Source organism: Crocuta crocuta, unplaced genomic scaffold (assembly GCF_008692635.1).
Source record: "Crocuta crocuta isolate KB4526 unplaced genomic scaffold, BGI_CrCroc_1.0 scaffold518, whole genome shotgun sequence".
Taxonomy (NCBI): Eukaryota; Metazoa; Chordata; class Mammalia; order Carnivora; family Hyaenidae; genus Crocuta; species Crocuta crocuta.
Genome location: NW_027530514.1, coordinates 2,490,834 through 2,515,690, shown reverse-complemented (window position 1 = coordinate 2,515,690; position 24,857 = coordinate 2,490,834). Strand labels below are relative to the sequence as shown.

The window sequence follows — 24,857 nt, the reverse complement described above, 5'->3', positions numbered from 1 at the left end:
TTGAGCCTCCAGTCGCTGTCAGGCTCTGACTTTCTTGGGACTCTCTCTCTCCCTCTTTATCTGCCCCTCCCCTGCTCACACTTATGCTCTTCTAAAATAAATAAATAAGCCTTAAAAAAAGTTATTTAAGATGCTGATTACCATTACCAACTCGCACCCCCGCCCAGAAATCACCCTCTCTTTCTCTCTCTCTAATCTAAGCCCTCCGTGATTTTAATTGTTCTTAATGTTTTATTTATTTCTGAGAGAGAGAGAGAGGCAGTGTGAGCAGGGGAGGGTCAGAGAGAGAGGGAGACACAGAATCTGAAGACAAGCTCCAGGCTCTGAGCTAGCTGCCAGCACAGAGCCCAACGGGGGCTCAAACTCACAAACCATGAGATCATGACCTGAGCCAAAGTCAGACGCTTAACCGACTGAGCCACCCAGGCGCCCCAGCCCTCCATGATTTTAACAGTTCTTCTGTCTGCATGTGGTTCCTCTCCTCCTTACCCTTCTTCCAGTCTGGTCACTTTCCTCTTGATGTCTTCTTGTCATCCAGATCTTTGAAAATGTGTGTCTACAGCATCTCAGAGTTCTGTTTGCTTGGTGCTTACTGATTCTGTATCTCATTAAGGGATTTTGTGATGTTTTATCATTGAAATCCCTACTTGATTCTTTTAACCAGCTTTAAGATAATTGATACTTATTTTCCTATCTGGCATCCCTCTCACTGTGAAACAGATAAACAGTTAAAATATCAAAGCTATGAGGTCAGGGTGACCTGGAGCCTGCTCTTATCTCCTAGGTGTGTGATCTTGGGTTAGATAATTAACTTTTCGTATATGTAAAATAAGGATAATGCCTGTCTCACTGGATTGTTGTAAGAACAAAATGCAATAATATGTGTACCAGCCACACAGTTACTACTTTCAAAGCATAACTATTTTTATTGATTAGCATTATTATTATTAGTTCATTTTCTCTTTCTCTGCCATCTGCCCATCTGCTTATTATTTCATCTTTCTTTCCCTGGATATCGCCCAGCTCCTACCATTTCTGAAGTGAAAGTGTTGATACTTTCCCCAATTCATGCATTATCATTCTCATGTAATGTTTTCTTTTATCTGCTTTGCTCCTCTCCTATTTTTCTCTGTTCAGGTCTTTACAGAGTAAACTTCATTTAAGAATGTTAACCTAAGTATAGTCACTGACATATTCATCATCCAGAAAAAAAACTCAGTATATTCAATATTCAATGGGGATGAAAACATCTATTTAAGGATGAGGACACTTTCAATTTCATGATTGTGTCTTTTTGTGTATTGGCCAAACAAATGATATATATCCTGCTTAGCTTGAAACAAGAGTTTTACCTAGGCTTATTCTCACTGAGTCATCACCTCTTATAATCAAAGTTAATCCTAACTCTTAATCCAAGAGAAGTAACTCCATTTCTCAGAGCCATGTGTCAGAAACCATGTGCCCTGGACTGATAGTGGTATAACCAAAGAATTGGCCTTCAGGACCTTCATCCTCCCTTTTCTGCCCTCCTTTTCATGGTGCTGTCTTCTCCTGTGCCTACTCTCCAGGTACTGTCCCCTCACTCCCCCCCTACTCTGCCCCATTCAACATGCTCTCAAGAAATATTTAACAAATGATTCATAAGAATATGTTAGAATGGAACAACTCTTAGACTTGGTTCTACCATTTGCTAATTGTGTGATATAGAGGGAAATCTCTCAGTTTTTTCATCTTATGAAAAAATAATACCCACTTCAGTTATAAAAATCAAATAAGATAGTGTGTTTTGCAATCACATTACCCTGCCATCCAAGAAAATACATGAAAACAAATTTAGAATTATACAGAGTTGGGGGTGCCTGGGTGGCTCAATCTGTTAAGCATCTGGCTCTTGGTTTCAGGGCATGTCATGATCTCACAATTTGTGAGTTTGAGCCCTGTGTCAGGCTGTACTGATAGTGCAGAGCCTGTTTGATATTCCCTCTCTCCTCTCTGCCCCTGCCCTGCTCATGATCTCTTAATCTCTCTCTCTCAAAACAAATAAATACACTTTAAAAGTAGAATTATAAACAGTTGTATATATATGAAACATTAGGATTATGTCTCCCAGAAACATTTGCATTTGAGCTGGTGATAAAATCCAAGAAAAGTAAATCAAACTTTCAGGGGAACCTGGGTGGCCCAGTTGGTTAAGTGTCCAACTCTGGATTAGGTCATGATCTCACAGCTTGTGAGTTTGAGCCCTGCTGTGCGGATAGTTCAGAGCCTGGAGCCTGCTTCAGATTCTGTCTCCTCTCTCTGCCCCTCCCCCACTCACCCTTTGTCTCTCTCTCAAAAATAAATTCTAAAACATTTTTTAATAAAATAAATCGAACTTTCTCTATGAAGTTTTAGGCATAAACCAGAAGAAGGTGACATATTTTCACAATAAGAGCTCCTCTCCAGGACCTTGAATTTTACCTACTACATACTGTCCGGCTACATTCCCATTATAATCCCAAAGAAGAGAACTTGAGGTATCTATGTTGAAATGTAAGCATATTATTAACACTCAATGAATCTTCTCCTGGCTTCAGAAACCATTATTTTGTAATTTGAGAGTTTTCGATAATTTTGAGGGGTGGGGGCTGGGAGTATTGCTATTTCCTTAGTCACTAAAAATTTGTAGCAGAAACATAGCATTCTCAGAAAACTAATCCATTATAAAATTACAACTGTGTAACTTACATAATTAAATCCTGAGAGACAATGAAAAAAATTTCATTTAGAGCAAATATTTAAGGTAAATAAAAGGTTCTGTGTTTAAAAGAAAGAGGAATTGATTTCCCAAATATTTTCTATCTAAAGAGTATCATTGATTTTTCTCTCAGAGTTAGAATACAACTTTCTATGTTGTAATTTGGGTCAAAAATCCATCCATAGCTTTTTTCTACTTAACTAGAGCTCACTGCAGCTTTGTTTTCAATTATTTAGCCAGATTCTTAGATTAAATCTGTTGGCCCTGTCTTCTAGGAGTTTGGAAGCAGCAGACTTCTGCTAGTTTCACTACCATTTCTGAAACCAAAACCGACAAACAAGAAGTTGGCTTTCCCCTCAAATTTTTTTGAGAAAAATTTGTAGAATTTCAAATTGTAGAAATAACGATTCTTTTTTTGTATCTTTTTAAAATTTTACTTGAGAGAGAAAGTGCATGCACGCACAAAGAAGGGGCAGAGGGAGGGGGAGAGAGAGAATCTTAAACAGGCTCCACACTCAGAATGGTTCCCAACGTGAGGCTTGATCCCAGGACCCTGGGATCATTCCTGAACCAAAATCAAGTCAGGCACTCACCCGACTGAGACACCCAGGCACCCCTCTTGTAGAAATAATAATTCTACTGAATTAGGTAAACCTCGGTGGAGAGGGGAAAGGTATTATATATCACACCCTGAGCTATAATCAGATTTAAAAAAAGATTAAAATTCTCTGTTTCATTCCGACTGGAAAGACAGAGATACCCAAGCCCACATAATCAGTATAAATATGCTTTACATATACTAAGCTATGTGTGGTATTAGAGATGGAACTATATAAGAGAAACCATTAGCTTTTTAGCAACTACTATATATTAAAATATGCTTCATCTTACCATTCCTATGAATGATTTTAGGCTTCTTAATGATATATTTTTTTAAACCAAGGAGAAAATAATTACTGTTTTCTGCTTTTTCTACCAGCCATTAGAAACTGAAAATTTTTCTTGAAAATTAGCCCCAATGACTTTCAATAACAAACCTTCTATCTGTTCTTACTGCAAAGCTATATTTTAGCATGTTTTGAAGCGAGTTGATTAGTACAACTTTCTTCACAGAGGTTTTGGTATTTCAAAGATTGTAACTGAAATTAATTGGAAACCCACAGGGCCAGAAGGCAGTTGTATATAATCTGAATATATATATTTGTGAATCCTGAAAGGAGTCCCTAATAAGAGATTGAACAGCGATGATGCATGAAGATAAGTGGCACCCAGATGGCTCAAGAAGGCTTAGTCAGCAGTCAGGAAAAACTAAGGGATGCCTTTAGAGAAAAGGAAAAAGGGAAATGGTTCAGGAGGGAGGAGTGGAGAGGAGGCAGAGTAACTGTGGAATCATGGAGATTTTGATTCAGAATACTAGGATGTGATAAAGCTGAATCAAAAGGTCCTAGCCCTGACTTGCATAGAGAGTTCACACCAGAGACCAGAGAAGAGGAGGCCGTGGGGGGTGGGGGTGGGGGCACAAAAGTAGAGTTCTTTGAGCTCTGTGTACTATATGAACTGAAAAGTAAAAGTACAGCCAAGACCAAGACTGAAGAGTGTGGTCTTTAACACAGTACTCTTCCTGTCTTTTAAACTTTGGGCTTCTGTAGCCAAAACTGAAATCAACAAAAGTGATGATAATGCAAATAGCTCATCATTTTCACACTATGCATTTGATGACACTGGTGTCAGACATCATGATGCTTCATAATACATCTCTGTTTTCCACCTCTAGCAAGATTTTAGTAAACAAAATAAAACTCTAAATGGTATAAACTGTTGCTGAGAGTATATACTCCCAAACTGAATGCAGCATCAATTCACTTCACACCAGGTATGGTTCTTTGCAATAGGAAACATCAGGATCTCTACCCATACCAGGTTTATAGACCTCTCAGATAATTACATAAGAGCCCAGTTGGGTTCTGAACAAGTGTATCTCCTTGGAGTTCATGAGCACTTTAAAGATGCTTTGTAATTGTATACTCATCACATTAACCAAGATGTCCTATGTCTCCCAACCCAATACAGGTAGAGTGAAGCAGAGCTGCCTAAAAGATAGACAGACATCGTATAGGTGTGATTTCTGTGTGTCTACCTGTACGCCACTATCATGAGCAAGATATTGGGACATTTTTCTTTCCATAATCCTTCAACTGTTTTTCCTAGTGGAGTTGCTGAGAGTGTTAGCTAAGGCTAATGTGCCCTCCATAGCTAGCCTCCATTCTCCACTGGGCCTCTCCTTGATGAGTCCTCATAAATACAGACCTCAGAGAAATTGACCTCTCAAGTGTCCTGAGGCATCTACTAACACCATGTGGTGCCAGGAGAACTGTCACTTACCATAAGTCTTTAACTTCTTCCTCAGAGTTGATTGATAGTCTGTAAGACTGAGAGCTCTTACTAAACTTGGAAACCAACGGCTTGTTGGATCTTCACCAGCCATGCATTGTACCAGAATAGAAAATAGGAAAATAGCATATCTCTTGGGGATGTGGCTCCAGAACAGCCAATTCCAAGACATCAGGGTTTCTATTGGTCTTCCAAAGTAAACAGAGAGTTGCTCTCCACATTTATATGCATAGTGTTTTTCTGTGGTCACTATCCCCACATTGAGGTGGGTTTTTTTTTTTTTGCCAGTTTCAGAACAACCCAGTTAGACATTGCCATTTGACTGCAGTCAGGGCAGAGGTACACTGCCTGAGGACTCTATGCTGGAGTCTTCTTTCAGTCACCTCAAGGTTTCTTTAGCCCTCAGGGAGAATTTGTGTAAAGTATTGCCTTCAGGGTAGACTGTTAGCTGTAAATCTCTGTTACATTAAACCTGGAATCTGTGATACCCAGTGTATCCTACTAACTAAAAGAACAAGAAAGAAAATGTCACCATAAATGCTCATCAGCAGATAAGGTAGTAGAGCCTAAAACTTTAGGTTGACCACATTTGGAGCACTACTTTGTGGATATGACATTTTATGGCAAGAATACAAAAGATATAAATGTGGAAGCAACTTTTATAGGCTAATTGATCCTGTGTATATCTGAATTATATTGTTCAAACTTTTCTATGGGCCAGAGTCTCTGTTCAATGAGTTGTGCTCTTGATTTTGTTTTAAGAGGGAGGAGCAGTGTGGAGCCCTCCTGCCTTGCCCCTAGTGGTGTGCTGAATAGCAAGATCAGGATCCTGGATAAGGAATATGTTCTGGGTTTATGTAATACAGCTATACACTGTGAGGAAATAGCCAGGCTGTAAAAGATCATACCTAATTCTCATCCATTTTTTTTTCTTTTTTTAAAATTTTTAATGTCTATTTATTTTTGAGACACACACACACACACACACACACACACGGAGCATGAGTGGGAGAGGGTCAGAGAGAGAGGGAAACACAGAATCCAAGCAGGCTCCAGGCTCTGAGCTTTTAGTGCAGAGCCCAGTGCAAGGCTCAAACGAACTGCAAGATCATGACCTGAGCCAAAGTCGGACGCTTATCCCACCGGGCCACCCAGGTGTCCCCTCACCCAATTTTTTTCATCCTATTATTTTTACTATTCTCATCCATGCTGCTACCTATTCTGTGCCATGTAACCCCTACCATGCAATCCGCTCTCCTATTTTTCCTTCCTTATTTTTGTCTTCTAGAGCCCCCCTTTTTTAATTAATGTTTTTTATTTTTTTCTGATAGAGAGAGACAGCATGAGCAGGAAAGGGTCAGAGAAAGAGGGAGATACAGAATCCGAAACAGGCTCCAGGCTCTGAGCTAGCGGTCCGCACAGAGCCCGATGGGGGGCTCGAACCCACTGACTGTGAGATAATGACCTGAGCCGAAGTCGGATGCTTAACCAACTGAGCCATCCAGACGCCCCTAGAGCCCCCTTTTTGAAGGCCCCTACTTCTTATATCCTTTGACTACCCCCTCTCCCAACCTCTACAAACAAAGATCAGATGCATTTTGATAATACCTGTGGGTTGAGAGGAATTTGGGGGAATATTTAAGCATAATATCCCTATCATCGGTTGCAAGAATGTATCAAGATAGATGGGAGATGCAAAGAATAGTTAGAGGGGCCTCCTTCATCTAAATAGTGGGACTATATCTAAAAACAAAGTGCTTCTGTCTTCCCCTTCTGCACTTATCACAGTGCGGGCTCATGAGAAGTGCTAAGTACAAGTTCTGTTGATTTTTTTTTCCTATTTCAATTTATTAAGTAGAACGTAGAAGAGTGATCACCCATGTACTCTGGGGCCCAATCAACATGATAAAAAAATTACTACCAAAATTATTTTAGACTGAGAGTCCGCTTTCAAGTTAAGATAGGAGAGTAGATGCGAGCTGAGTTTGGGTCCAGCTGCCTATGTTAAATATAAAGCCCTGTCACTTAGCAGTGATGTGACCTTGGGCTAGTTAACAATTTCTAACCCTCATTTCCTATATCCGGAAATAATGATGGTATGTACCTTTCAGTGTCACTGTAGGGATTAAATGAGTTAATGCACATAAAATATCTGGTATAATGCCTGGCCCAGAGTAAGTCCTATATCAATGTTTACTATTCTTATTTGATTGATTCTTCTGCTCCATTTGAGAGACTGTATTATTCTCCTATATTTGGGATCCCTAATTATTAATACATTCAACTAGGATGAATGTGTATGAAGCTAAATTTACCATCACACCACTGATCTTTGATTTAATTGTCCATATTATCAACATATATTCACCATTCTCCAAATGCCTACTATGCATTTGCCTATACGTTACCAGTTGATGCTACTACATATGCTAGCTCACATTTCTCCTTGCCTCATTATATTGCTGCAGAAGGATCAATGTGTAAAGAATCTCATGTTTCCTGATTTTCAAGAATGAGTGTTTAGTTTGCATCTTGTAGGCTAGAAACTTCTTTACAACAACTCTCAACCCAATTTCCCCTTCCCTCATTATTTCATCTAACTGACCTAGAATACACAAAGCTGGCTGATAGAAAAAGAACGTGAAAAAAATATAGTGCCATGAGAATTCTTTTCTGACATTAGCTCTGTTTTTATTTCAGCGAGGTAACAGCATCGTTTGTCTTTCCAATCATACTCAGCTCCGTTACTCGTGAGACCTATTATTTTCTCAAGAGTTATATCAACCTGCTTCCAGACATCCATCATTACATCTTTGTGTCCTCTGCATTTAGTGACACAATACAAAGGTTCCACATTAGAAGAGACCTTCAGACACAGCTGTTCATAAGGAATACCAGTCATAAATGTTAACTGATGTTAATTTTTTTAATATACTTAAGGTGTTACCTCTATTAGTGAGTACAGCTAGTAATTGTTCCTTAAGGTTTACTTCACTTTTCTAAGTTTTTATTCCTTTTTAAAGAAAATAATTTTTGTACAGCAGTGGTGTTTGATTTGCTCAATCTTAATCTTTCTTTGTGTTATCTTCTGAGGTAAAATGTAAAGAACTTTGCTTCTATAATATTTTCTCTCCTCTGAGGAGTTTTCAAGGTCTAGATGAAATATGCAGTCTCTTTTTTGACATTGCTGACTCTCTCTTGGCTTGAACCACTTGATTTAAAATAATGCTAAGCTTTGTATTTTCTTATGGCCCTCTCTCCCCAAAATGTAATCCCTGAAAACTCAGAGACTTCTTTTTTTCTCTATCAGGAATTTTTAGGGACAGACAGATGTCTTCTTCCCCATCTACCCAAACCTCAGCACAGTGCTTAGTGAACATTCCATGTCAGCTGAAAACTACAAGCATTTCAGTGTCTTAAGTCTGAGTTTTTGAACAGACCTCTTTTTTCTGGCCTGAATATCCATGTGCAGCCATTTTTACTCCGCTAATTCAGAAGAATAAAGTAATAGAAAAAATATTTTCCCCCTGTTTTCTAAGTTAACACACGGGCACCCAATTTTATAATATATTGATCAAAGCCCCTTGAAAAGTGTCAAAAATAAACTGAAGCTACAACCTCTTACCTGGAGAAGTTTTATGGGTGCAATATTTTTTAATAAAGAATGTGCTGATGGCTGACCTTCTGGTAAAATGTTACACGTTCCCACTTAGGACCCCTCTTTGGATTCATGCAGGATTTAACCTAGAGATACCTTTAGGAACCTGAGAAGCTAATGCCCTTGTAATTCTCTATGAATTAGAATATTTGACTAAACATACTCTTCCTTTTTTTAACTGGAAGATTTCAGGAATTCTTAAATACACTGTTTAAATTCACATTCTTCTGGTGTTTATATATTTATCTTTGATTTATTTCTAATACAGGGACCTCCTGGAATACAAGGAGTACAACAAACTCTTGGATATCATAACAAGGTATGTATGGCTTCTTTTTGTCACATCTATATACACCTTATTAGATTTATGTAATCATGTATTTGAAAAAAAAAAAAGTCTTAATTCCTAACTGCTCAGACCTTGAAACACAATCGCATATGCTTAATCTCTTTCCACGCTGAAAGGCTGTTTCAAAAAAATGCATTTTGCTTAGCATCTTTTTACAAAACCAGTATATTATTTTTATAAATTAAAAAATTACTTTGAAGTTTACAAAATGTCATGTAAAAAACTAATGCAAAAATCATGTTTCACCATTGATACTGCTATATGTCCAGTTTCTCTCAGGGTAGAAATAGATTGCTTGCTGCCTTGAAGCTCGAGGAGCACAGTATGTGATGGATTTTTTATCAAAACTAATCTCTGTTGTGCTAAAACCTTGAGCAAACTTTTACATACCATAGGCCAAGACTGGGAGTCTCCCAACTTTCAGGGGAGAGCCACTTTTAAGGGGAGCCACTTCCCCAAGGTTTTTATTTTTTTAATTTTTTTAATGTTTTATTTATTTCTGAGAGAGACAGCATGGGCAGGGGAGGGTCAGAGAAACAGGGAGACACAGAATCTGAAATAGGCTCCAGGCTCTGAGCTGGCTGTCAGCACAGAGCCAGACACGGGGCTCGAACCCACGAACCGTGAGATCATGGCCTGAGCCAAAGTCAGACGCTCAACTGACTGAGCCACCCAGGTGCCCCAATTCCCCAAGGTTTTGAAATTACAATCAGGATAGATGGAATACTGACCTGGAGATACCTGAGTACTAGAAGGCAAGACAGTTTTACTCTCTGTTCTCCAAGGAAACACAACAGAGGGGGAAAAAATGGGTGCTGGCAATGGTATAAGACCCCGAGACCTAAGTGAAACCATTGATTGACTCCTCATTTAATAACAAGTATTTGAGGTCTGATCACTCAAAGTGAGGCATTCTGTTCACTGACTAAGATCCCTTCTATACTTGATAGCTTATTGTTGGTACTTTGTGGTGAATAATTGTGCCTCTATACAAAATCTAACTCAGGGACACCCCCCTTTCTGTCTCTCCTCTATGTTTTTGCTTTCCATTTTTATAAATTCCTCTGACTACCGTCATTCTTTCTGTTTAGAAATCTCAAAGAGATGCTATGTGCCACCAAAGGCCCTGAAGATAGCAGGTGCTCAGAAAAAAATGTTTATTAAAAGATGAGCTAATTAGTTTTTAAAAATCCCAGTTCTTCTTTGATCAGATTGCACTCAACGTAAAGACTGTGGAAAGTGTGGAAGTCTTGTTATACTTTCTAAGTGACCCTGTCTTATATTTTCTCATTTACTTAGATTTTCCAGGGAGTATTCTACTAGGAAGGATGTTTGGGGTATATTTTATGATTCTTTATTAAACATTTTTTTAATAGATCTATCCGAGCTTTTTCAAAACATTAGGGCTTGGCACAAGTGGGAAAAAAAGTGAAACGTATCTAAGATTAATCAGTTAAAGTACAATGCTTTTCTGTAATGACATCTACTGTCACAAAATAGGATTTATCATAAATGCTTCAAAATAATGAGAATGAGTTGGCTTTGATGTCACAGTGTCAGCTAGAAAAACTTAAGGAACACACTTTATTACTATCACCTTTGGTATAAAATTTACCAAGTTGCTACTCAGCTACTTAAATATTTGCTATCCCTTGCAAAACTTTTAAAGCTCATATCTTTACAGATCTCCCAACACTACTTCTATATATAGTTTATCTTGCCGATGAGTCAGTTTTTCCCTTAAATGAAGATATATGAAGCATTTATACTTTGGTCTAAAGTTGAGAATGTAAATTTTTTAACTTGAAGGTTTTATTTCCAAAAACTGGGGGCTGACCAAAGCAGGCAAGTGGAGAGTCTTGCTAGTAGCAAACTTTGTAGTACTTTTAACTTAGCTATTATCTTGCCCCAAATAGCTCCAGCTATGTATCCTAACTGCCTTTACAGGACTGAGGCTCACAGGTATTTAGTCCCCATGTGCTTAAAACGTGACTGTGAAGCTGGAGCCTTCCTAGTTAGAGAGGAGAGACCATAGCTTTTCTTCCCCCAAATGATGCATTATAACCACTTAGCATCAAAAGACTTTAGACCCTTCTGAGATTTAATGGAAGGTAGCTTCCCAAAGACTTTACTCGGTTTCACTCTGAGGGTAGTTAGGGCTGTTATATGAGCCCCCATCAGAATGGATGGAGGAGGTAGGGCCCACCTTCTCAGTACTTACACTGACCAGTATTTCTGGATGGTAACCACTCCATCCTTACCCACAGCTTTGCAAAGGAAAGGGCCAAGTGTGCCGTGAGGAGCTAGATGCATGTTTTCATTTAGCAGTGACTTTACCCACTTACCTCTGTTTTGGATACTGAGGCGGTTTCAGTTTGCNGGGGGGAAGAAACATGAGTGAAACTTTCCTGGAGATTAAATAATGGACCATGTATTGAGACATATAAAGTAACGTTTCAAGGTTAAAATAATCCCTTTTAAATTGGCATTGATTTATGTAATGTCTGCACTTGAGCCTTGGACCTCAGCAACTCAGCTCCCAGTCTCGCAGCCAAGATTCTGCTGAAGCAGCAACCCATGGGAGGACTATCAGCAGGTGACTCGGACGCCCCTCCTCCCTGTTCTAACTGGTGGAGCCCACAGTCCCAGGAATCCTCAAAGGCCAGGGAATTGTCCCGTGGCCCCTTTACAGGAATTAGTCTTTTCGCCTATGATTTTCCTCCTGCCTTCTGGAGGGAAGAAGTTCAGGCATCAGAAACCATGTCACCTCATGGCACAAATCAAAAAGGGAATGGAGCGGGGGAAGGAAGTAAGGAATGGAGAGAGAAACCACAAAGTAAGGTTGGGAAGAATATTAAGTGTGTTTATGTGTATTTTTGCATGCCCACTTGAGGCATCTCTCCATCACAAAAATAATTGACAAACAGCTGCTCCCACTCTGTGAGATTGTTTGCAGGAAGCAACAATGCTGAGAATATTTTTCCCCTTAAGGAAAATCTGCCCACAATCCGGCAAACTGCTCTTCATTGTTTCCAACTCTGGGGATTTTAATACAAATTTGATAGGCTCTGTCAAATGCTAAAGCCATCAGATCCAGAGCTCCTCACAACAGTCTAGATGGGGAAAAAAGTATTATGTGTGGAGGCCAGGAATGGGTGGATTTCACATCTGATATTGTTTTTAAAGATCCACATTGAAAATGCACAGTTGTGTGATCTTCTATCGCCATGCTCGGTGCGATTTGCAGAGAACCAGTCTCAGCTTCTGGAGATTGACACTGTGCCTCCCAGCAGCCAATTCTGGTGTTCACTTCTCCAAATTGTTGATCCAAAAAACCAATTTGCTAGCAAAATAATCTATTTTTCTTTCAAGTGTCAAATCATAACTTCATTTTAATATATACACACCAGAAAGGACAGAAAACCTTTCTCCAAAAATCAAACATGGAAGGTCTTTCCAAACAGGGAGTCAAAGCCAACCATGGCCTAGAAAGTGAAGGCTTCCTCAGAGACACTAGAGGCAACCCTTCTGAGCCCAGGAGATTCAGAAATGAAATTTAAATCCTAACATCCTGTGTTTTCCTCCCTATGAACCATCTCCTGTGGTCCAACCTATACAAGCCCTTCTTTTCAGCGAATACCTTCTCCAAGTCACATGAGATAGCTTGAGTCTTCCCACTTGCCTGCCTATAGATTTCAAAAATCCCATTCATCATCTCCCATAAGAGAACAGAGGACAAGTTCTGACATCCCCAAATTCTCTCTTTTTTTTAAGTTTATTTATTTATTTTGAGAGAGAGAGGTAGCATGAGCCAAGGAGGGGGAGGGGAAGGGAGAGAGAGGGGTGGAGAAAGAGAATCCCAAGCAGGTTCCTCGCTGTCAGCACAGAGCCCGATGCAGGACTCAGTCCCATGAACCGCAAGAACATTGACCTAAGCCGAAATCAAGAGTTGGATGCTTAACCAACTGAGCCACACAGGCACCCCTGACTTGAGATGGCCAGGCAGATTAGCACCCTGCACCACAACCCTTATCACAGCACCACAGCAATTTTTAAATAAACACATTTAAAATGATGCAACTATTTCATTTATTCAAAAGGTATGTAAGAAACCATTCAAATAACATGGCTCCAATAAACAAATGACTTAGTAAAATTAGAATAGTATCTATGGCAGAATGCTAGATTCAGAAACACAAGGACTTTGTCTCATTATTTCTGTAGAGCCAAGGAATTTTCTAGTGCCGTTAGCTTGGAGAAAGTAGAGAGCAAAATCTCACAATGTCAATGCTGCCGAAGTTCAAGTTCAAACCTGCCTTGAGTATTGTTATCCCAAGAGTGGAGAACAGCTCCAGAGGCCACTGAAGATCCTTGATTAGATGGATTTCCTTGTCTAGCTATTGAATGAAGCAAACATATGGTGCTCTGGTAGGCAGTAAATAGCTCTGTTTTTCCTCTAGGTGTAAAAGCCAGTGGAAAAAAAAATCAAGATTTTAGAACAGTATAGCATCTGGATAGATAATATGAGCCGGTGCTATAAGGTCAGCATTTCATCCCAATCACAGCATCTCTGATAACCTGTAGGCTGTTGAGAGGTGTGATGGGAGAGGGATTTAATCCATGAGGCTGTATTGTAATATGATCTCACCTAGATGCACTTTGGGTGCTCTTCTGTGCTGCGATTCAAGAGCATGGGCCCTCCCAATCCAAAAACCATCTCTGGATAACTCATGTCTTATACCAAAGCATATTCCAGCTTCCCCAAAAATGTCCTACCCTAAACACGGCCAGAGAGAGGTGCTGATGGGGTGTATACACTGATTGGCATGTCCAAATGGCTAGTATATCAGGAAATGCCTCAAATTTATGTTTTATGCAGGTTGCATCCAGGCTACCTATCGTTTGGGAACTGCTGACTCTTCATATATGTGTGTACATGTCTTAGGGTTTCATACCTCATTTCCAGATATGTCCTTATAATAATTTACAGCTCAGGATTTTGAGAATACAATTTTTTATTTTCAATTTAGACATTTCACCTCAAAGTTAACTAGGAAAAAATGAAGAATGTCTGTCACAAGATCAACAATAACAACAGTTATAAACTACTTATTTTTGATTGGGTAGTATGAATAGTATGAATATGGAAGGCATATTTGAAATGTCAAATTATAGTAACAGTGATCTGAATGAGTGCCTCTGTATATTTTTGTCGTTTAAACATTCCCCTACTTTAGGTGTGCCTAAGCATTGACTCTTGATTTTGGCTAAGGTCATGATCTCACAGCTTGAGTTCAAGCCCTGCATCAGGATCTGCACTGACAGCATGGAGCCTGCTTGGGATTCTCTGTCTCCATCTCTCTCTACCCCTCCCATGCTCGCCTTCTCTCTCAAAAATAAATATTTTTTTAAAAACTTCCTCTACTTTTACTTTTTCTATCAACACATATATTTTATTTTATTTTTAAACCTATTTATTTATTTTGAAAGAGAGAGAGAGTGTGTGTGCACAAGCAGGCTTCATGCTGACAGCATGTGGAGCTCGAGCCCATGAATGGTGAGAATTGAACCAAAACCGAGAGTCAGATGCTTAACTGACCGAGCCACCCAGGAGCCCCAACACACATATTTTAATAAAAGATGTTAATGAGAAAACACATAAATTAGAATTATAGGCTTATTTATTCAACAAATATTTATTGAATGTTTCCTGTATGTTAGGTACTATGCTAGGAATGGGGCATTAAATTCCAGGTCATTATGGAGCTTATATTCTAGTGCAAAAGGTGCAAAATTTTTTACCCAAACACAATAATAAAAATAGTAGTAAGTGTTATGAAGGAAAACTACGGTATCCAATGAGAAGGTGAGAGGGGAACCTGTCTGGGAATTGCAGGAGGCTTCTGTGCATGGCATCTTCTAATAGTTGAGACCTGAGGGATGAGTAGTTGCTAACTGGACAAAGAGGTGAGGACGGAGCGATGACTTAAAGGATGAAATGGGAAGTACCTTGGTCCATTTGAGAAGCTAAAAGAAGCTGTTCCAGATGGAAATTCTGAGGGAGAGCAGTGGCCACCATGATCCTGGAGAGGAAAATGAGTTCAGGTCATGTGGGACTTAGATGGCTAAGGGGTTCAGACTATCTCTCTGACTTTACATAGAAAATGTAGGTGTGTGGGGAGCAGGAGTGGATTATAGAATGCCAATTAGGGAGCTACTGCAATAGTCCTGGCAAGACGTGATGATAGCTTGCCTGGAGTGAAGACAAGTAGTATGAAAAGAAGAGACTTGGGGAACAGGAAAACCAGTCTGGATGACTAATGGGACTTGAGGAATAAGGAGGAGTGCCAGGAGCCACACTGGCCTCGCTGGATGACAGTCACAGCAAGGATATGGCACTGTTTGCACAGCTCTCGCCATGAGAAACGAAAACTGGTATCTCTTTCTGCTACTACTGGCTCATGTTGGAAATGAGCCTGCTGGTATTGACCAGGCCTCACAATATTCCATATCAGACCAATATTCTGAACACAGATACCTCATAAGGAAAAGCATATTCCTGCTTTTAGATGAAAGCTCTGTGGATGATTGTCAAGGGGCTCTTCCTGTGGACCTTGCAGATCCAAGACTTAGATAATAAAGGGGGTTAAGAACACAAGAGTTACAATTGAGCCTGGGCCCGAGACAAAGAGCCTAATTTAAAGTTAAGGTACAGACAAGGGCAAAACACAGTTACTACATATATCTTTGCTAATTGGTGAAGCATGGCAGTCCCTTCCTCAAGGCCTACATTCCACAAACACCCTCCCTTACACTGGCAGCTGGGATGAGGATAGATAAGAGTAGCTAAAACATAAACCCAGGTACAAAGACTGACACATTTAGGGCCCCCATGGTAGTTTCCACAAACAAACCAATTCAGAAACATTCATCCTCTTGAGAGCCAAACAGAATGACTCCTAGCATATCTATATACAATTTAACCTATATGTTATCCTGTTTTTCACTAAGAACATCCTGTTATTTCCTTGGTCGGGATGAGTCTGCAATTGATAGCCTCTCGTTGTAAGAAATTCCTTTCTCTGACTTCATGTTGTTGCTGAACCTTTAAATAAAGATGCCAAAACCGACAGAGCAGAGATGCCTGCCTGGTGATCAAAAAGAATCTCGGGGCACTCTCTCTCTCTGTCTCTCTGTCTCTCTGTCTCTCTCTCTCTCTCTCTCTCTCTCTCTCTCTCTCTCTCTCTCTCGCCGACTCCGTCCATCCTTCGGGGACCCCTGGACCTGCCGGAACCGGCCTCCGACAGAGGATGGCAGTGTTAATGATATCCCGATTGAAGAAGAAAGACCTCTATGAAAGGGAAAATTTTCAGATTTTCTTTTTTCTTTGATTTTCTTTCTTTTCTTGATTTTTTTCAATTGTAAAATGAAATTACTATGTATTTTAACAAGTAACTAGAGAGATACATTCAGAAGAAGTCAACTGTTATGACCCCACTTCTTGACTAATGAAAGTTAACAGTGTGATGTAATGTTCTCATCTTTCTCTCCCATATATGTGTATATTGTTGTATTTTTTAAATTTCAGCTTTGAACCTCTTGAATATGATTTTTTTTCTAGAATTTACAAGTGGATACAACAAGTAGAAAATTTGATACATGAGTCAAAACTGAGAAGGAGATATATGCTGGGTTTATAAAACTGTCCATATTTGTATAGATAATACCAAAGCTATGGGAGCGAAGAAGGATGCCCAGGAGAAAATACTAAGTCACAAGAGAAAAGAGTCTGGACAGAGGCCTGAGGATCTAACCTTTACCCCTTAGGAGAGGGAGGAAGGGGACAGGTCAGAGAAATAGGAAGATATTAGGAAAGTGAGGTATTATACAAGTCAAGAGAGTGGCAAGTGCAGCCAAGAGGTTAATTAATGGAATGTCCATTACAGTGAGCACTAAAGATACCATTAACAATGTTACAAAGTCATGTCAGTGGAGTTGTTGGTGACCAAGTGAGGTTGCCAAGCATTAATTTGGAGTAGCAACAATTTTCCCTTAGAGGTATGGTATTTCTCCTGAATCATCTCCTATGGGGGTGGGAGGGAGGGGGAGGAAGTCACAGAGAAGATGGATGGTATCTCCAAAGTTGGAGTTTTTCAGGAGTATTTCACAGAATGTGAGAGAGGCAAAAATGATTAACATGGTATTCATAAAAAGCTGTTATGACACTGTTATCTGACTATATTTTTAATGCAGGGGCTGAATGTATTAAAAGTAAATGGACTATTTTTGTATTTATATTTGTCCTATGTTTACCTAGGGAAACCTTGGTGAATATGGAGCTGGTGGCCCAAAAGGAGAGAAGGTAATCAGATTTGCCACACTGAACAAAACATCTGGGGTTTTACACTTGTGTATACATTCACAGGTCAGAGACAGTTCCACTATCACACTGGGTTCTATCCCTAGGGAGGTCAGCCTGCAGGGGGCGCAAGCCTCCCCACCTCCTGACCAGACAGTGAGATCAGGCCCTGAGGGTCTGCTCCTCAGTGATTGATGAATAGCAGTTGGCTATGAGGAAGGGAGCACATCGAGGGGAAATAACTGGAACAAGGTAAATGAAATTGGGGCACAGGCTTTGATTCATAAAGCCATGTTTCATGAATCTGTGTAAGTTGAAAAAAAAAAAAAACATTTGAAGACCCCTTTAGTAAAATTCCTCAGGCTCCCAATTTTTGTGTCATCTTAAGTACCCAAGCATAAGCCATCATGAGGGCTTTTATTGGTGGGATTTTATAATGTACAATCATTATTATTTCAAGAGTTTGAAAATTAAAATACTGATAAATCTCCATTGTATTCTCCTTGCCATCAGTCACTGGTTTAATTACATGAACCATGAAGATAACAGATTCCCTTGCCCACTCAGAAAGATGTTTCACTCTGGTTTGATTCTGAAATTGTGATGACCTTGGATTCAGTGTGAATGTGCCATTGTCAGGAAAAAACAATGCACATTAAATCTACAGACAGAGATGAGTAGGTCTGAAAATACTCTGAGGGAATGTGGCCTGCTACTTTCATTCATTCACCCAGTAAAAATTCTCTTGATTGAGGGCAAGGTATTTCGACATGAATTCAAGAAAATATGACTTCTGTGCCTTATAAATCAGTGCAACCAATCTATTCAAAAGATTATACATCTATCACCAGAAAATACTGCTAAAAGATGGTCTCAACACAAACTAGGAACTTCTTTTAGATTAACCATTGAAAATGAAATTTTCTGCAAAAAAAAAAAAATAAGTGAAACCTTGACATTCTTAAAAAGACATCCAGAAAGTATTGATTATACAGCAATAATAAGGCATTTATGTATCTAGGATTGTACAACTAGATTATTAGCATTATTTTCTGTAACCAAATAGCTTACAGAGTTCCTACAACACCATGACAAACACATTACATTTTAAGCAATTACTACTGCGCACATGTGTGCTAATGAGGGAAGAAAGCAAGCCACAAAGCTTGTCATATAGGACAGCTGAGCAAAGAAGAGTACTGTGGCACTTTTAAAGTATTTAAATGATGATTCATTTATTGAAACCAAACAGCTGGCTTCTGTTTTGCTATGTTCATTAGGAAACATATGTTACTTAGGAATTCTTAAGACCTCAATGATGAGAAATTTGATTCTGTAAAACAGGTGTATTTCAAACTCTAAGGACCTTTTCTATTGCTCAAAATCTTTTCTAGTTACTTCAGAATCTTAAGTGGAATTAGAAAATGCCAGTGGCATAACTGTTCCCTCCTCCCACCCAGAGAGAAATAACCTAGAAGAGTCTACAGGGAGTTTGATGCAGTACATGATATAAATGTACATATAAAATGACTTGTAAGAATTCTAATTAACAGAAAGACTCTGCCAATAAATAATGCATAAAATCAACTGAAAGACAAGATAGCACTTGCTGGGAAGAGTGAGGTCACCTCTACCTCTACCTGTAGGTACTAAGTAGTTAGTATTTGTTCTGAATCAATACATTCATTTTTTTAAATTACAATACTATTCATGGGTCACCATAATGAGAATTTAAACCTCCTTCAAACTGCCCTCACAGATCTTTGCTTGCACCTATGGTGGACCTTGGTGGTTCTGAACCCTGGCTGCACTTTGAGATCACATGGAGAGCTCTTAGAAAATACTACTGCTCAGGCCTCACGCCCAGAGACTCTGATTTGCTGGGCAGCCCATACCTGTGGTTGACCTGGCATTGAGTCTATATATTTGAACCCATGCAAATAAATCTGAGGGAATGTGTTTAGAAGTGCTTTAGATGATTCTAGCAAGCAGTCAGGAGTGAGAACCAGAGGGTGTTGGAAAAAACATGAGTTCTGGGGTCAAAATTCATTGTGCCATTAACTAACCACTTGAGAAAATCATTTTATTTCTCTGAGCATCAGTTTTCTCATCTGTAAAATGGGCATAATTGTGTCTACACAAAGAGTTGATGGCAGGATTGAAACCAAATGAGAGATGAGCTTACTCAAAAACACAATACCTGACACATATTAAGCTTCCACTAAAGATTTGTTCCTTTCCATTCATCTGCTCCAGACTTTGTTCTCATGAAGTCTCATTTCTCTCTCTTTGGTATTCATAGTTGTTGTCATCCTTAATACCTGGTCTTATTCATCTTTGTACCCCCACCATAATTTTGACAGAGAAAGGACCTTATTTATATTGTTGAACAAAAGATTTAGCCAGAAGTACAATTTCAACACTTAAGTGATCCATTATTGCTGTAGAATACATCACTTTTTACTGCACAATAGAATCACAAAAGCAACCTACCACTTAGAACCCAAAATCACAATGAAGCACCAGGACACGCAAACAGCAGCAGAATCTACATAGATCACTCTTGGCTTAGCAGCCACATCCTGTATCAAGAACTCTAAAATAGAGAAACACCAACGGACACTAGTTGCTACTAGTAACTGGCCATAGAGATCATGGCAGCAGTGTGACCGGAAGACCAGTGTTGAAATGATGAAATCTGCTCTACAGCTTTCCTGAGACTGGCAGAACATGGCGAAGGAATAATGTGTTTACGGATTGGCTGAGGAGAACTACTCCTTTATATAGACAGTGGAAGAAGGTAGCAGCACATCTAAGGATTACTACTAAATAAGGAGGTATCTTTTGGTGCCAACTGTCAGGGGGAATAAACTGAGCCTCAGTAGCACTAGGCCTTTCAAATAACATTGAAAGTGTCAAATTAGAGGAAAGCCTTTCCTGAAGCTCAGTAGATTCATCTCTTCTCTTTTAACTCCTACCCACAGTGATAAATCACTGAACATTCATTTTAAATATGAAAAGCAACTCCTCATGTGTCTAAGATTCAGGTATGAAATGTTTTTGTTTGTAGAATTTTATATGAGGGAATAGGTCCCTAAGATTTCCTCTAAGTCCAGCCTGACCAAGTACCACTCAGAGAGAGAGACCGATGCCTCTATTGGGTCCTTCCTCTACATTTCAATGGAGACTTATTCATGTGGGTTCAAATGTATAGCAGCTCTGAATATAATTACTCTTCTTCCTTGTACAATCCCCTCTCCTTCCCCTTTGGTATCAAGCAGATATATTTTAATAGTAATTTCTAGACCCCTTCCCAGATTTCTTCTTTTATATTTTGCAGATCAGTCTAACAACTAAGCATATTTTCCCTTCACTCCTATGCTCGGGGATTTTAACACCTACCAGATGAGTAACAGGATGGTCACTCTGTACATCCTAATGATCAGACAAAGCCAGTTGTATATTTTCTCTTTACAACCAACAGCAATTGGCTTTTTAAATGTATCTACCAATTTCTCTTTCTTCTTATTTTGCATAGAATTCATTATATCTAGAAAAAATAGCATCTGCTACAGTGTGGTAAGTAGAAGACTGATGATGGTACATTAAATGTCTAGGTGCTAGAAGGAAAAATACTTATATTAGTAAAATCAAGATTAATTTTACAAAATATATTCCACAAATCTAGAAGAATCTTTTGAAAAATATGATCTTCTCTATCAATTGCACATGACACACTCCATCTTCCTCTAGTGTAAAGTCACAAGACACTGATTTAGATAGAAATGTGGAAATGAGCCAACATTTTTGGAACTGTAGTAAATTTATTTGAAGTACTTTGGGTAGCTTTAAAATAAACAGATAAACACATCCAAAGAATGGGGAAGACATAGAGATGTGCACTACCTCCTTGTTTATAATAAAGAAAAGCTAGAGACAACCCAAATGCCCAGCAATGGGGCTTGGATAAACCATGGTATATAATAACATTATAGAAAACTGCCCAGTGGTTACAATGAGTGAACTAGATCTATATGTATAATAGGAATGGATATTAAAAACAACCTTGAGTGGTGAAAAGAAAGTTACAGGATATCGTATACAGAATAAAGCTACTTGTGGAATTTGTTTTAAATATCCAAAATAATATATTGTTTATGATTACATATATGCAGTGTGAAAAAATACAGACTGAAAATATAAACACTACATTCAAGAGGGATTCCTCTGGGACAGAAATAAAGGGGGAAATATAGGAAATTTCTTCTTAGATTGCAAACTTTTGTATTACTTTCATTTGGAGTACCTAGTACACAGAGATTTGACATATTCGACTTTATGTTTTCCTTTTTTTTTTTTTTCAAAATAAAAAATGTATGAGGCAGGTGAAAACGGTATATGCCCAGAAATGCAATGGTGAAAATCATTTTGCAAAAATGCTTTTGAAGTTGGAAGAAAAACCAAACATACTTCCAGTGGCTATATTTACTTTAACCATCATGTGATATTCAAGGATCTTGATAGATGCTAAAAGGAAGCACAATGCTGATGGGATCCTCCAAAGTCTGATTAGTGATCCATTTCCTTTCCACAGTATTAGTTCTAAATTGTATTTTCTCAAAATACTTTTTTATATGTCACATACAAATCCCTCTTCAAGATCTCTGACCAGAACATCTTACACATTCCTAAGCTGCTGTTACCACATGGACAAGAATGCCTTCTTTGTCCACAGCCAGTCATTTAAGTGATTATATCAATGCTGGAAACGGCTGAGCGACTCCCTTTTCTTCCCATGGCTCCCCACTCCTCCACCTCCCTCCACCTAAAAAAGGAAAGAAGTGTCTGAGACAAAATGAGTCTTGGATTATTGTCAGTTAAACAATCTGATGTCTTTAAGATCACACACACAAAAAAAAACTTTTTTGGTAAAACAGGACAAAATCATATTTTTTTCTTCTCTGAATCTTTTCTTGAAAAATAATTTGTTTCACATAAATTTTAAATATCACAATGAATATTATGGATTTCTGAGAGAGCTAAAGGCATTGTGAAGTGCTGACAAATACATGATCGTATAACTGCATTCAGAACTCCTCATTGTCTCTTGGACGATAGTAGGTAAATTCCATGGCCAGAAGGAGCACAGTCACTCTTGAATCTGAGTCACTACAGTCCTTATCTGACCTCCTGCAAAATCACTCCTCTGCTTTTCTCAATAGGGTGAACCTGGACAACCAGGATTTCCAGGGTCCATTGGCCCTAAAGGTCAAAAAGGAGAATCTGTAAGTATTACCACTTTTAGGACAAAGGAAGAATATTCAAAAAAATAAAATTAAAAGTATTTTTCCACTCAGCCCTAATTCTGTGAACCTTGTTTGGCAAACAACAGTCGATCAGATATTTGAGCAAATGCTCTATGTGAGGCATTAAGTCACTTAATCTTTTTTTTAATGAGATAGGTAGGATATTATCACCCTTATTCTTCATATGAGGAAACTGAGGCCAGAGAGGTTAAGTAACTTGCCTTAGGTCATGCAGCTAGTGTGTTAGAGCTGTAAATTACACTTAGATAGACTGATTCTAGAATACAGGGTTTAAAAATTACTAAGCTGCCCTGCTGTAACTAAACATTATAACTATAATAAATAATAAAGCCAATATATAAAATAATTGGAGCTAATCTATCCAAAAGATTTAAAAACTTGGATCTATCTTCTCTCAGTATACTTTCTGAAGTTATTTTCTTTCCTTGGTTTTTATAAAAATCAAAGTGGCTTTTTAAGCCACTTTTCAATATTACTGAGACCACTTTCTTTCAAAATGTAATTCTTGTGTAAGGGGAGAAAACCCAAATTATCATTTATACTCAAATAGGACTACCTAAAGAGATTACATGAATCCTAGTTCAAAAATCACTCTTAAAAAATCCTACTGAAAAAAACAAAAACCCACCGCAGTCCATACGAATCAGCAAGACTCAGACTTAAATTTTTATCTTTATCAAAAAGTGTAATATGTATATATATGTATATATATATATGTATAGAGAGAGAGCGAGCACTGGGTGTTATATATAGGGGATGAATCACTGGAATCTACTCCTGAAATCATTGTTGCACTGTATGCTAACTAACTTGGATGTAAATTTTAAAAATTAATTAAACAATAAAAACGGGGGAAAGTGTAATACCTTTTAAAAATCCCTTTTTCCTGTTTCCTTGCCATTGTGACCAAAGGATATAAGTTTACCAGGGATAGTGACTGCAGAGGTCACTAAAATGCCTGTACATTAAACAGAAACAGTATTTAAAGTATTTAACATTACAAAATCAAATTTTCCCTGTGCTTCCACTTGAAAATTTAGGCATCTTTGGCTATGACAGTAATTTTTCAGACAGCTTTAGAGTCAGTGCTATTGCCCAAGTACCTACCACAAGCTGTCCTCCCTGTAGAGGCCATGCTGGCCTTTCATGTCTAGTCCAAGCTTCCATATTCAACTTCAGCAACTGACAGTCTCTACAGGGTTTCCCAACTTTATAGTTCCAAGAAAGTCCGAGAAACTCACGTTCCACAAATCCAGCCTGGTGATTGTTCCCCTCCATCTGCTCAACTATTCCTGATGTTCCACACTTGTTGGCAACTCTTAGCATTCTTAACTGCATCTCTAGGTCTACCCTGTCTCCCCTTCTAGCTTGGACACTGACACTCACGTCTTAAACTATGAGGTGATGCGTGGCAGACCTGGATTTCAGATTTGCAAAAATTCTACTGAAAAACAGGAAGGGCAGAGAAAAAGGAACTTGGAGTGGGTTAAGAGCAGTGTTTCTCACGTGAAAAGTGCATTTGAATCACCTGGGGATCTTTTGAAATGCAGGGTCTAATTTAATAGGTCCGGGTGGGGCCTGAGAGGCTGCATTTCTCAATAGCTCCCAGGTGGTGCTCATGCTGTTGGGCCTTGGGTCATGCTCTGAGTAGCATGGGTGGGAGGACTTCACAGTTTGTAGGAGATTCCGCTCTGGCTGTCTTTCCCACCACAGACGTTTGCGGCAGCCCACCTACCCTACTTAGATTACCATTAGCTATACCCAGGAGAAACAGACTTCTCCTTTTTTCTCTTTGCTAGTTTCCTTATACAGTAGTCCCACCTGTTCAAGGGGGATAGGTTCGAAGACCTCCAGTGTGGATGCCTAAAACCACCAATAGAACCCAACCCTCTACAGTTAGCCCTGAGCAACACAGGGGTTAGGGGCACTAATCCCCAGCATAGTCAAAAATCCACATATAGCTCTCAACTCCCCAAAATTTAATTACTAATAGCCTACTGTTGACCAGAAGCCTTACCAATAAGATGAACAATTAA

General features: G+C 38.9%; 1 protein-coding gene across 1 annotated transcript in view; it reads left to right on the top strand.

The window, feature by feature from the left end:
• The window catches only part of COL19A1 (collagen type XIX alpha 1 chain), a 313,880-nt gene that overhangs the window by 219,358 nt on the left and 69,665 nt on the right, over positions 1 to 24,857 (top strand). Inside the window, exons 17-19 of the mRNA XM_077767252.1 lie at positions 9,055 to 9,105; positions 17,453 to 17,497; positions 22,717 to 22,779. Coding sequence (XP_077623378.1) covers positions 9,055 to 9,105; positions 17,453 to 17,497; positions 22,717 to 22,779 — 159 coding nt within the window. The remainder of the gene's footprint in view (positions 1 to 9,054; positions 9,106 to 17,452; positions 17,498 to 22,716; positions 22,780 to 24,857) is intronic.